Source organism: Odocoileus virginianus, chromosome 17, assembly GCF_023699985.2.
Source record: "Odocoileus virginianus isolate 20LAN1187 ecotype Illinois chromosome 17, Ovbor_1.2, whole genome shotgun sequence".
Taxonomy (NCBI): domain Eukaryota; kingdom Metazoa; phylum Chordata; class Mammalia; order Artiodactyla; family Cervidae; genus Odocoileus; species Odocoileus virginianus.
The window spans coordinates 10,154,303-10,168,857 of record NC_069690.1 but is presented as its reverse complement, the minus strand read 5'-3'; the positions used below and the strand labels follow the sequence as shown (position 1 = coordinate 10,168,857).

General features: G+C 36.6%; 1 protein-coding gene across 2 annotated transcripts in view; it reads right to left on the bottom strand.

Annotated features, from left to right (window-relative positions):
* Positions 1-14,555, bottom strand: part of MED13 (mediator complex subunit 13) — a 94,885-nt gene that overhangs the window by 62,892 nt on the left and 17,438 nt on the right. For both annotated transcript variants that reach the window (XM_070478576.1, XM_070478577.1), the window contains exons 4-8: positions 4,364-4,509; positions 3,320-3,517; positions 1,706-1,900; positions 992-1,154; positions 693-803 (exon numbers count right to left, since the gene is read on the bottom strand). In XM_070478576.1, coding sequence (XP_070334677.1) covers positions 693-803; positions 992-1,154; positions 1,706-1,900; positions 3,320-3,517; positions 4,364-4,509 — 813 coding nt within the window. The remainder of the gene's footprint in view (positions 1-692; positions 804-991; positions 1,155-1,705; positions 1,901-3,319; positions 3,518-4,363; positions 4,510-14,555) is intronic.

Genomic DNA, 14,555 nt, shown 5'->3' with positions numbered 1-14,555 from the left:
GTCACTGTACTCAAAGCTAATACAATCTGCATGCCTGTGATAAACAAACCTCATCAAAGTCCCTAAAGAATTCCAAGTACATTCATTCTTCTACTGACCTTTCAATCAATACAGTCTATTAAAAAGCTTGTATTTTACAGCTTTGGTCCCTTGTAGAATCTTATTTTCTGAATTTTAGTTCAGCATTTCACCTACAGCTTGACCAAAGGGATGTTATAAGAAACTGCTGCACAAACCCCAATACTCTATTTACTATAAAAAAGACAGAAAAATTTTATCTAGTATATCATGCATCATCTTTTTTATGAGGACCCTTGGGAGAAATTTCTCAAGCACAGTGCCATTTATGAACACTTTTCTCAAGAGACTTGTGTTCCTCTTACCTTACAGATACTGTATATTCCATAATTCAGTATAAAATTCTTTTAGGCTGTGAATTCAAGCTTCGCAGTCCAGTTCTGGTAACTGTGTGAGAATCTATGACATACATTTGTACGTACTTCTATAATTAGCTCCATATTACTGAATTTTTATTTCCTCAATTTTTTTTCTTTTGGGAAAAATCCTGACACTGTGTTTATATATTTTTAACTCAAATAAAGTGGGGCATAAGTATGCAATGGCATAAGAAACTACCACACACATATATGTTCTAAGTAACATCATTCAACCGGGGGAAAAAAAATACTTACCTCAAACAGCTGCAATTTGTTCTTTGTGTGGCTTCAACAAAATCCCAGGATGCTACTTTATCAGCTGTCTCTTCTTCACACAGACCACTTGATGAAGCCGAATACTTCCTCCTAAGATTTGAAATTATATAATCTTTAGAATTCATAAAAATTTTTGTAAACTTGAATTAAGCATTAACATTGAAGTTTTAAATCAATTTTTTGTATTAAAATCTTATCAATGAGCACTTACTTCAAATCTCTTATCTACAAGTAACTACCAACATGCAATTTTTAAACTTGAAGATGAAAATACATACTTGTTCTGTGCTCTGTTCATATTACATTCTTGCCAAACTCTATCCACCACATGATTTGCTAATTTTCTGGGTATCTTCCCACCATGATGGCTAGTACTATCTGAGCTGAAGCCATCAGATACTGAAGAAAATTTGATCCACTTCTGGGCAGACTGAGGATCAACTGAAAACAAAAAAAAAAATTGATTGTAGGAGAATAAAGGCAGGTTTAAAAGAGTATTACTTTGTTTTCTGTTTCTTTCTTATACAACTTGCTCCAGCTATCTGGTAAGCCTACTTACATTTTAAGGAAAAAAGCAGGTCACTTTACTTAAAATACAGAAAGCAAAAAAATTTGAACAGGAGATGGGAACTGATGGTAGTATCATATTAATGTTAATTTCCTGACTTGGAAGACTAAATGGCTGTCATATAGAAGAGTCTCCTTAATTCGGGGAAACAGACTTAGTGCTTAGGCGTAACGAGGCATCATGTCTGCAGCTTGGTCTCAAATGGTTCAGAAAAAGACCCATGATAAGGAATGTATGCACAGAGAGAGGGTGATGGAGCAAATAGTAACAATTTGGGAATCTGAATGAGTAGAGCTTTTTGTACTGTACTTGGCAAACACTTCAGTAAGTGTGAAATTATTTCAAAATAACTATTTTTAAGTGTTTACTATATTTAAGAGAAAAGATTTACAACTAGAGCTAATGAAACAGATTAGTACAACACCTGTTTGGACTTCCTCAGGAGATGTAGGTGGTGTGAGAGTAACCGAAGACATAGCAGGATCTCTGGTGGAAGCAGGCACTTGGTGGACACCCAAGCAAGAAGCTGAACAGTGAGAGGGTCCCACAGAGCTAGGAGTAGGAATGTCTGACTGAGGGACTAGAACAAAGCATGCTGGGTAGATCATTCGGACACCAGCTAAAAGTGGGGGAAAAGAGGAAAATCAATTACCTTTGGGTTTGTAGTGGGATTTGTTTCACTCAAAAGTGCAATAATGGAAAAGCAGATACTAAATGATCACATTTGTTAAAATAAAAATACATTAAATATAAAATAAAAACACATTTAGTGTATTTTTATAAATATACACTCTTTCTGGTAAAATGTTTCTCTGAAAGAAACCACAAAAAGCTGGTGGTAGTGGTCACCTTTCAAGAGAGAGACTTAGAATAAAGCAGCTTTCTCGTTTCATTTTTGGATTTTCTAACCATGAATGTATATTACTTAAAAAAAAATTTATTTGCAAATTTGATCAAATTTATTTTAAAACTTTAACGAAGGTAACCGGCACTAAAATTATGGACCTTTTTGGTTTCTTCTTTATATATCTCTATCTGAAAAGTCTAATACATGTTATTGTGTTTTCTTCCCATTTCTGATGCAACTGCTCTGGTGATATATTTACTGAAACTGAATATTGATACTCCTTTGATTAAAAAAATAAAGAAGGTAATCTTCATATAACATTACCATATGAATCCATTAAATACAGTGTTGCAAACTCTAATCCCAATTATCTGCTCAACCATATATTCCCCACACTTTCCACATCTCTCTAAGGTGGAGTATACATTTGCACTCATTGTTAGATTGGATGTGCAACTTGCTCTGGACTCTCCATGCATGTGACAAACGCCACAGCCCAACAGGAACTTCAGGTGCACTTGCAGGGTCACTGCAGCCTCTCCTACTTTCGTCCTCTGCCTTCAGATTAGCATGTCTCAAATACAGTTTACCTTGTTATAACTTAGGGCTCTGAGGAGGAAGATGCATGTAATACAGCCTACCTAAGCAGAACTGACCTGGACAGAGCTAACCAGCCACAAGGTCTTTAGGTATACATTAGGCTCTGATGACCTTTCAAGTCATCAGAGGCTACAGTTTTGCCAAACGTTAAGATACTGCATCACACAAGCTGTCAACTTTCTCACCTCCAAATATCACTCAGTCACAGTTATTTTCTTCTCACCTTTGGCATGCTTCCCTCTAGGTGGGTTATAGCTCCCTTCCCCAATGACTGACTTGGCCATATGACTAGTTTTTACCTAATGAAATGTGAGCAGATGCAACATACATCATATCCTAGCAGAAGATTAAATATATTTAATATGCTTAGGCTCAGTTCCTATTATTCCTCTGTTCTTTTAAGAATATTATGTCCCAGATACTGGATATTCCGTGAGCCTAGGTTGCAGAATGAAAAGGTACAAGAAAGCAAAACCAAATGTTTGATGTTAAAAGCCACTAAGGTATTAAAGAGTTATATTATTCAGCTAAATCTAACTAATACATATAGTCACACATTTCCCACTTAGGATTAATACTCAGAATCCCTACCAACAAGAACTTCTACTGCAGCTAAAGAATCATCTTCCCAATCCATATCTTCCTGTTTTTCTTCAGACATCTCCTTCAAACAAGATGAGATTGGATAGAACTGTTTCCATTCACCAATCAATTTTTTTGTAGCTGAATCGGACATCTTGAATGCCTGTCCTGTGAGAGTGCCATTTAGTCCAAATGGGCTTAAGATAACTAGAAACCCAAAACAGACATTAAGTAAGTAACTAAAGACAATTATACCAAATAAGATGACACTGAATAGTATGGCAAATAATCATGCAATTCAAACAAAGAAAAGTAAACCCATAAAAATCAATTCCAGAGAAAATGAATTTACTGTATTTCATTAAGTGAAGATAAAGTATAATACTGAGTTTATCATAAAAACATAAGATTCTGTCTACCCAAAAATCTCAGATGGATAGTTTCAACGTAAACTGTGAATATTTGTATATCCTTCGATTTCTCTTGGCTTTCCACTAAGAAAAAGCAATTTAAGGAAAAACAACATATAAGTCCTTATTATATACTGCCATATAAATTTTAAAAGAGCAAATAGTAAGCTTAGAACTAAAACAAGGACACATGCCTTACAAAGAACACACTTGTAAGAACTCACAGTCCTTACAAACAAATCATAATTTTTTTTCTTTAAAATCATCAATCTTACAAAATTATTTCCTCTAGAGTTCAACCACTTTCATGGTATGAATTATATCAAAAGTCTTATGTACCTACATTAAACATGGCTTATGTGAACTGATAAAAAAGATAACCATGAATATATATAACATATATACCATCTATAGCCTATTTAAAAAGATATGCTAACATTCATGTACAAGAACTTTTAAAAATAATATTTGCATTAAGAATTTATTTAATTGACTTAATACTCTAATGGGAAAGAAGTAAACTACATCAGAATCACATCATTAGGCTACAGATTGGGGGAAATCTCATTAATCTCTACCAATAAGATTTGTTTCTTGAAACAACAATAAAAAACCAAGCAACTATGCCAATAAAATAATCTACCTTGAAATGGGCTATTAGACTGTTGAGCAAGGGTGATATGTTCTTCACTAAGAAGGTATACAGGTTGATGTTGATTAATTTCCACACTGGTACAAACATTGCTGTCTCCATGCAAGAAAAAGGTGAAAGAGCAGGACAAGTGTTCACTAATAAAGAAGAAAAAGTAGTATTTTAGTAATGATTTATAGCCAAAAACAAAGTCAATTTGCTTTTCTTAAGAAGTTACACCACAAAAATGTACATTCTCTTTAACCCAGAAATTCTACCTTATCATCTAAAGGGAAAAAAAGAAATCACAGATATAAACAAAGATTTAGCTATAAAAAATGTTCTTCACAGCACTGTTTATAATAGGAAAAGCTGCAAAGAAAGGAACCAGTTAAACAAGTTAGGTACACCCACACATAATGATGATATAGCCACCAAAATAAATAAAGGAGGGGGAGTTGGTTTGATGAGAAAGGTAAAAGTACAGTTTAGTATAGTTTCAAAAAAAATCTATGTGTACAACAGAATTAAAAATGATCTAATGTTTTATTTCCCATCTAGTAAAAAATAAATACAAACATATTTTATCATATTATTTCTGAAACTGGGCTGAACACAATTAGTCAAGCAGCTAATGTGCTGCCCTCCTCCATCCCCAATGAATAGTTCTTTTAAAGCAATGGTGAGTGTTGTAATTGAAGGTATTCTAGAATCAAAGTTACAAGCAAAATAGAACATCTTAGGAAATTTACACATGACTGGGTATACAGATTGGAAAATAAAAGTTCCCAAGAGGAAAGCAGATATATCCTTAAGATAAAATTTAGAAAAGTCGAGTGGCCCAGAAAAAATGAGATTATACACTAAGAAGAATCTACTCACCTTATTCCTTCTCCAAATATTTATCCTAAGAATCATCTTAAAGAACCAATTCTTTAAGTTACAACCATTAATAAGCTTGAAATCTATTGCATACATCTATAAACCCCTTGAATTTTTTCTGGATGAGACAAGGGCATAATTTAAGTTACAGTAAAAGTAATTACTGTATTTTCCCCATCCCAGTAGCTTTTGCTATTATTTCCAGAGTAATTTTGAATTTACAGAAAAGTTACAAACATAGAAAGTGCCCATATACCCTTCACTCAGTTATCCCTAACATCTTATATAACCCATGCTTCGTTGGTCAAACAAGAAATTAACACTGGCACATCACTATAACAAACTCCAGTTCTTCATTTGTTCACCAGAATTTTCCACTAATGTCCTTTTTCTGTTCCAGAATCAAATCCAAGATATTACAATGCATTTACCCAATTATTTTTTTGCTTCAGTTGTATTGAGACATAAGTGATAACTTTTTATGAATGATAACTTTTTATAGGAAATAAAATTATTTACATTATTTTAAAATAAATTAAGCTCATTTCTTCTGATTAAAAACCTAAGTCCTTTGGAGTAACTATGGTTGAGTAATTACAAAGACTATAGACATTTCCTTATATTCAGATATAAATGCACTATACATTAAACAACCAAAGTGAAGACAAGTGTTACTCCTTTTATTCAAAAAGTGTTTTGTAGCAAAGCACATGACACTATGTTAATCTCAATCATTTAATTACAGCTATGCTAAGTGCTATAACAAAAATTATGTACAGGATACTAAGAGACTCTCTTAACAAGACCTAAATAATGAAAATAAACTTAGATACATACATTTTATATATATAATTCCTAAGGGAAAAAGAATCACACTTGGGTAACGCCATAAAAGTTATTACGTCCTATGACACTTTTCATCAGCCTATCCCCCCCCATACCTCTTATTTCTCCAATTTCATTTCTTACTTATCTTTCTCAAATACTTTCCCTTTCTCCCTCAATTGACCTCTTTGCTGTTCCTTAAACACATCAGGCCTTTGTACCTACTGTTATTCCATCTGGAACACTCTAGATAGCTATATTCACCTTCATCAACCTTTCTCAGGTTTTCAAACACCTTCTAAGCGACGTCTTCACTGATCACCCTCCTTTAAATTGTTCTTCTGGGATTTGTTTTGGCTTAACAAATAATGAAAATCTAACTTATTACACAGTTTATTTCTTATAGTCACCAAGAATGTAAGCTCTACTGGAGAAGGAATCTGTTTCCTTTGTATATTGTATCCCTGTATTGATAGAATAGGTCCTTGGCACATAGTACTAAATACTGCAGAATAAAATCCACATTTGATCTTTTTTTCCCCTAACCATACTCCTTTTCTTATCAAATCTACAGAGTTGTTCAAGCCAGATATATAAATCATCTCAAATTTTTCATTTTCCCCAACCTTCTACTTTCAACTAATCCATCACTAATTCCTACTGATTCTAGTTCTTAGATAATTTTTTTTGTTCTTTGTCTTTTTAAGGTCTGAGTAGTTGTTAAAATCTCTAATTTACCTTTCTTTACAACACTGCCAGCAATCTAAAAATTAATTCTAATCATGCAACTGGGAGGCTCAAAATCAATTGTTTCTCAATGCCTTCAGGACTAAGTCAAAAAACTCCTAAAACCTTAGCACAGCACTTTAGATCCTTCCACAATCTGACCCTTGCACTAAACTCTCTAGACAGAGATCACTTAATCCACCAAGAATTACCCCTTTGTTTAGATACCTCACATAGGGAGAATTATAAGATATTTGCCTTTTTGTGACTGGCTTCTTTCACTTAGCATAATGTCCTCAAGGTTCATCCATAATGTAGCACATGACAGGATTTCTTCCAGGATAAACAATAATTCATTGTATGTATATAACATATTTTGCTTAGCCATCACCCATCAAAAGATATTTGGGTTGGTATACCTCTTGGCTATTAAAAGTAATGCTGCTATGAACATGGATGTGCAAAATGTCTTCAAAATCCTGCTTTCAATTATTCTGCATACACACTCAAAAAAAGGTCTGCTGGATCATATGGTATTTTGTTTTCAATTTTTGGAGCAATCCCTGTAACATTTTCCATGGTGACTGCACTATTTCACAATCTCACTAACCATGCACAAGGGGTCTAATTTCTCTATCCTTAGTAACGTTTGCTATTCTTTATTTCAGTAGTAGCCACCTGGTATGTTTTTGGGCTTCCTTGTGGCTCAGCTCGTAAAGAATCTTCCTGCAATGTGGGAGACCTGGGCTCGATCCCTAGGTTGGGAAGATCCCCTGGAGAAGAGAAAGGCTACCCACTCCATGGAGAATTCCATGGACGACAGTCCATGGGGTCACAAAGAGTCGGACACAACTGAGTGACTTTCACTTTCATGTTTTTATTTATATTTCTCCGATTAGCGATACCGAGTAACTTTTTTTTTAAGATTCATTTATTATATTTTTGGCTGTGCTGGGTCTTTGTTGCTGCACATGGGCTTTTTCTAGTTTCAGCAAAAAGAGGCTACTCTCTAGTTGTGACGTATAGGCTTTTTATTGCAGTGGCTTCTCTTGTTGCGGAGCACGGACTCTAAGTGTGCAAATTTCAGTAGTTGCAGCTCAGACTTAGCTGCCTCACAGCATGTGGGCTCCTCTCAGAGCAGGGACAGAACCATGCCCTCTGCATTGGCAGGCAGACTGGATCACCAGGAAAGTCCTGAACATCTTGTCTTATGCTTATTGACCATTTGTATATATTCTTTGAAGAAGTATCTATTGAAGTATTTTTCCCATTTTTTAATTGGGTTATTTGATATTTTGTAGAGTTGTAGTAGTTCTTTATAATGCTGGCTATTAACACCTTAGCAGATACATGATTGCAAATATTCTCTTCCAATCCTAATGCACAAAGAAATTTAGGTTGGATATAGTCCCATTTGTCACTGCCAAATCCAGTGACATGAAGCTTTTCCACTACATTTTTTTCCTTGAAGCTTTATAGTTTTAGGTCTTACATTTAGGTTTTTAATCTAAGTTATTTTTTGTATACAGTATAAGGTAAGGGTCCAAGTTCATTCTTTTATACGTGGATACTTGTTTTCCCAACACCAGTTTTTGAAGAGAATGTCCTTTTCCCACTGAGTGGTCCTGGCACACTTGTCGAAGGTCAACTGAACATATTCACAAGAATTTATCCCTGAACCTTTTATTCTCTCCCACTGGGTTACCTGTCTGTCTTTATGCCAGTACCATACTGTTTTGATTACTGTAGCTCTGTAATGTTTTGATCATTCTTCCCTTTATCCAGACTTTGTAGTTCTTCCTAATAGAGGCGAAATACACTTCTCCAAACCTTGAATCAGGCTCGCTTTGTGACTTGCTTTGGCCAAGCAGAAGGTTGAAGAATACTTATATATTTCACATATAATTTAGCTTGCCCTCTGGTACTTCTGTCATCACGAGAATATGCCCTGACTGGTTCACTGGTCTAAAGAGGGATGAGAACCTTATACAAAATACACCTCTACCCACACTATGGTTTACAGTGACTAGACTGACTAATCCCTAGCTGACCTGTAGGTACATTAGTGAGAACACGTAACTGTTTTAAATCCCTATGTTTTGGGGTGGTTTATTACACAGCCATATCTGATATAAAAACTGGCACCAAAGGTGAGGCACTACCATAACAAAAACCTAAACATGTGGCATTCAGTTTTGGGATCACAGAATTGGTAGCAAAGAATACGAACACTGAAAAGCAGTCAGGAAAATGGTAATCTATGTTTAATATAACAGATGAATACTTCATAGAACCTTTGCCTGAAATAATCTGGAATGCAGAAAACATGCCTAAGCGAACTCACTGCAGGGCTGGAAAATAAGTTTCTCAACAAAGCAATAGTATGGACTATGTTATAGCACAGCTCAAGAAAAATACCAAATCAAGAGTGTGAATCTCAGTGGTTAAGAATCTGTCTTCCCATACAGGGAATGAGGGTTCAATCCTTGGTTGGGGAAATAAATCCCATGTGCCACAGGGCACCTAATCCTGTGCACCGCAACTCGAGAGTCCCTGTGCCACAAGAGAAGCCCTTGTGCCACAAAGAAGACCCAGCATAGTTTTAAAAAAGTGTGTAAAATCTCAGACCCCCTTGGTAATACCAAACATTACTTTTAATACCAGCTGAAACATTAGGATTTTTTTTAAAACAGATTTTTTAATGCAATGAATTGAAACACAATTAGAATATACTTCAATTAAAAAAAACACATTAGAATGACAGTTCAGGTCTTCTATGCCTATGGAGACAAGGCTAACTTGACTAAATGTGAAACTACTGGCTTGCTAAAAAATAATTTTGGCTTTTTCAGTTAATTATCACTGATATAAGGACTGAGCAAAATGTACATCTCTTCTTCTGAAAGCAGGACTACAAAAATCAACTTGTTAAAAATTCAACCTTTGTGAAATAACAAAATAATTTTTCCTACTCCTAAATATTTCTTTGTAACACAATTAACCACTTTAACAGTTTTATTGAAGAAATCTTTACCACCTTTTAAAACTCAGTGATATCTGTAAAGCAATTATCCTTCAATTAAAAAAATAAATTTAAAATTTTTTAAAAAAGTGATAAAAAGGTGCTGGCAAACCATTAAGGACATGAGCCACATGACCTGGTGTGTAATAATAAATGCTCAGTAAAATTTACTGTGTTGAAGGTCTACATGGTAATGGCTTCTATGTACTTTGTTGTAGTCAAATCTCAACTTATTCTTTCTTACTATCTTTTAATTATTATCTAGGCCCTACTTCTCTTTAATTATCTTTCTAAAGCTATTTTTATTAGATTTAATTCAAATGTAAAAATTTGTACTAGGAAAACATACTGAAATGAGATCATGTTGGAACTCTTTTCTCTTTAATCATACGTTTTCATATCTGGAAAAATAAAAAAGAAACTCTTAGAAGGGTTGCTTTCTGGAACAGAGTAATGGTGGAAAAGGAGACTTTTACTAATTAATTAATTCAGCAAATATTTATAAAGCACACATTATGTGTCAGACACCATGCAAAGTGTTGGCTATGTAGAGGTGACCAAGATAGACAGAGTCCCTGTCTTCAAGAATTTTACAACCTAGTGGAAGAGGCAGGCCTTTTATGTGCACATACATAAACACACATACATATACATGTGTTCATACACATACATATTTATTTACTTAAAAGACTGTAATGAATGATACAAAAGAAAAGGATGCTAAGAGAATTCACTAGAGGGAACTAAGTTAATTTGGATGGAAGGCGGTTTAGGGAGAGTGATGTTTGTGCTGAAATTTGAAAGATGCATCAGTTTACAGGGCAAGAAGTAGAGGAGAGCATTCCAGGTAGAGGAACCAGCAGTGCAAAGCCCTGGGGCAGGAATGATTTTGGCTTACTGCAAGAACTGAAGGAAGACCAGTAGCAACTGGAGTAGACAGGAGCAAAAAACTGGGATTAAGACGGAAAGAACTAGCAGGTCAGAATATACACAACGAGGCAGTCTGAATTTTGTTCTAAAGTGCAAGGGGAAATTATTGAAGGATTTTCAATCAGAGGAATGATAGTATCTGATATTTTTTTGTTTTTACTTGAAGACCTCATTAATTATGAGAGAGGAGAATCCATAGGATATGTGTGCATGCGTACATGCTCAGTCACTAAGTCCAACTCCTTGCAATGCCTTGTACTGTAGCCCTTGAGGCTCCTCTGTCCACAGAATTTTCCTAGCAAGAATACTGGAGTGGGTTGCCATTCCTCCTCTAAGGGACCTCCCCGACCCAGGGCTGAACCTGTCTCTCCTGCGTCTCCTGCACTGGCAGGCGGATTCTTTACCACTGAGCCACTAGGACCCACAGCAATAATGGCCCAGATGAGAGACAGTGGTGACCTGGAATAAGGTAGTGACAGTAGAAATGGGAAGAACATCTGGAATGTGTTTGGGAATTTGGTGATGGATTATATATAGGAACCAGGAGGTCCCTAGAATTAAAGCAGTTATCTGATGACATGAGCCTCAGGGTAGAGCATACAGAAGTCTAGAGAAGGAACAGGTTTGGGGTAAAGATCAAGAAATCAGTTTTTGGACAAAGTAGCTTTTATGATGTGGTGGAGGCTTGGGTTTATATTATATATCTGTGGATTATCAGGGTGTGGATGGTATTTACATCTTTGTGAATGAATGTGATTACCTAGAGAGGGAATGTTGAACAGAGCCCAGGAACTGGCCCTGCTGCTGCTGCTGCTAAGTCGCTTCAGTCGTGTCCGACTCTGTGCAACCCCATAGACGGCAGCCCACCAGGCTCCGCCGTCCCTGGGAATCTGCAGGCAAGAACACTGGAGTGGGTTGCCATTTCCTTCTCCAATGCATGAAAGTGAAAAGTGGAAATGAAGTCGCTCAGTCATGTCCGACTCTTCGAAACCCCATGGACTGCAGCCCACCAGGCTCCTCCATCCACGGGATTTTCCAGGCAAGAGTACTGGAGTGGGCTGCCATTGCCTTCTCTGAGGAACTGGCCCTAGGGAGCTCTAAAAACTGCAGCTTTAGTATAACAGAAGACACTCACAGAAGGGACCAGGAAAGAATAGCCCGAGTGTCAGAAGACGACATTGAGGAGAACGGGTGTTGTGAAAGCAAAAAGCGTTTTAGTAAGAATTAGGCCCATTCTTGTACAGCTGGGGTATACGCTTGTGCATGTGTGCCTGCTCATTTGCTTTAGTCATGTCCAACCCTTTGTGACCCCAGGGATTGTAGCTCACCAGGTTCCTCTGTCCACGGGATTCTCCAGGCAAGAATACTGGAGTGGGTAGCCATGTCCTTCTCCAGGGAACATTAGGATTTTTAAAAAATTACTCACAAGCTGCCATACAATTTCCTCAAAGAATGTATCTAAACAAATATATGCAACCAATCTCATTACTAGATGTGGGAATGCTTATGAAGCCATATTTACACTTTTCGAGTGACCTCTTTTCTGACAGAATTATTCTATAACTTTTAAGGCTAAGGTACAGAAAGTATATGTACACAACATCATTTTTAAACAGTATTTTTATCTTAGCAAGCCAACAGTGTTCTGAGAGGGTTATGCCCATTACACACTGCTTGTTGTTCAGGTACTCAGCAGTGTCTGACCCTTGCAACGCTGTGCACTGGAGCCCTCCAGGCCCCTCTGTCTGTGGGGTTTCCCAGGCAAGAATACTGGACTGGGTGGCATCTCCTTCACGAAGGGATCTTTCCAATCCAGGGATCGAATCTGCCTCTCCTGAATGGCAAGTGGATTCTTTACCACTGAGCAATCTGGGACCCCAATTATATGTACTGACATAAAACAAGCAGAAATCAATTTTCAAAGCATCTATCTCCTCCAAAGAGCGGATAAGAGAAAACATGTGGTGAAAAAAAAAAATTAAGAAAATTTCATATTAAACTAGTTAGAATGAATATACATATGTATTTTTAACATTATAACTCTTTAAAATTTTTTCAGAAAACATTAAAAGATAAATTTTGCCGACAAAAAACTAAGAATTTAAAGGGGAATAACTAAAAACACTCTATGTACCACTGCAATATTGTAAAGTAATCAGCCTCCAACTAATAAAAGTAAATGAAAAAATAAAAAAATAAAAATAAATGCTAATCACTGCCAAAAAAAATAAAAAATAAAAACAAAAACACTCTATGTCAAGGGAAACATTTACTAAGGAAGTGACTCTAATAATAATAATCTACACATAGGTAAACTGCAGTTCGATCAAGTTTAAGGTAAATATGCTATACAAATCGTCACAAATGCTGTGTGCTTAATCAGTAATTCAACAGCAGATTCCAAAATCTAAATTGCAAACACTTTCAAGAACGTCTGCAAGTTTAAGCAACAACCTAAAACAGTCTATTGCTCTTTATTTTTAATGTGTACTTGGCTGCCTGGGGCCTCAGCGGCAGCACACAGGATCTTTGCTGCCATCATCTGGGACCCTCAGTTGTAGCGCGTGGGGCTGAGCAGCTGTGGGGCACAGGCGTGTGGAATCGTTCAGACCCGTGTCCCCTGCACCGCAAGGCCGACTCTTCACCAGCAGGCCGCCAGGGAAGTCCCCAGTCTTTAACGACAAAGAGGCTTGGAGACCTGTATTTTATATCCTCATATTTAATCAACGAACTATAGTTCTTAAAACTACAGCTTTCAACCGTTTCATTTCATACATAAAATATTAAAAGAAAATAAATTCTCCGCTCCTACTCTCTGTACTACCCTACTTAGCAGCAAGCTCTCAATTCCAGTTGCCTATTTTAGGAAAAACATCACACCATATACTGCTAGCATATGTTTCCTATACAGACTGATCTAATTGTAATAGAAAATGGTTTAAAATAAACCCAGTTTGTGCATGTATAGGAGGAAAAAAACTAAACATTCTAAATATGGGATAAATTCTCTGAAATTCTTACACAAGTATACCTTGCTTTACTGTGCTTCACAGACAAATGCGGGCTTTACAAATTGAAGGTGTGTGGCAACCTGGCACTGAGCAAGTCTGTTGGCACCATTTCTTCAACAGCATATGTTCACATCATGTCTGTGTGTCACATTTTGGTAATTTTCACATTTCAAACTTTTTCATAATTATTATACTTGGTATGGTGATCCATGGTAAGTGATCTTTGATGTTACCATTACAAAAAGATTATGACTTGCTGAAGGTTCAGAGACTGGTTAGTATTTTTTAGTAATAAAGTAAGTTATGTACACTGTTTTCTGGAAATACTGCTACTGCACACTTAGGAGACTACAGTTAGTGTAAACATAACTTTTACATGCACTGGAAACCGAATAATTTCCTGTGACCCAATTTATTATGATGTGTGCTTTACTGTGGAGCTATAGAATAATAAGATTCAATACCATCACAATAAAAATTGAGCAGTTATTTTGCAGATACTGACAAAATGACTCTAAGGTTTACGTGTTGCGCTGAGCTTCATTGTGTCCGACTCTTGGCGACCCCATGGACTGTAGCCCACCAGGCTCCTCTGTCCATGGGGATTCTCCAGGCAAGAGTACTGGAGTTGGTTACCATGCCCTCCTCCAGGGGATGTGCCCAACCCAGGGATCAAACCCAGGTCTCCCGCCTTGCAGGCGGATTCTTTACCATCTGAGCCCCCAGGGAAGCCCAAGAATAGTGGAGTGGGTGGCCTATCCCTACTCCAGAGGATCTTCATCTTCCCAATCCAGGAATGGAACCAGGG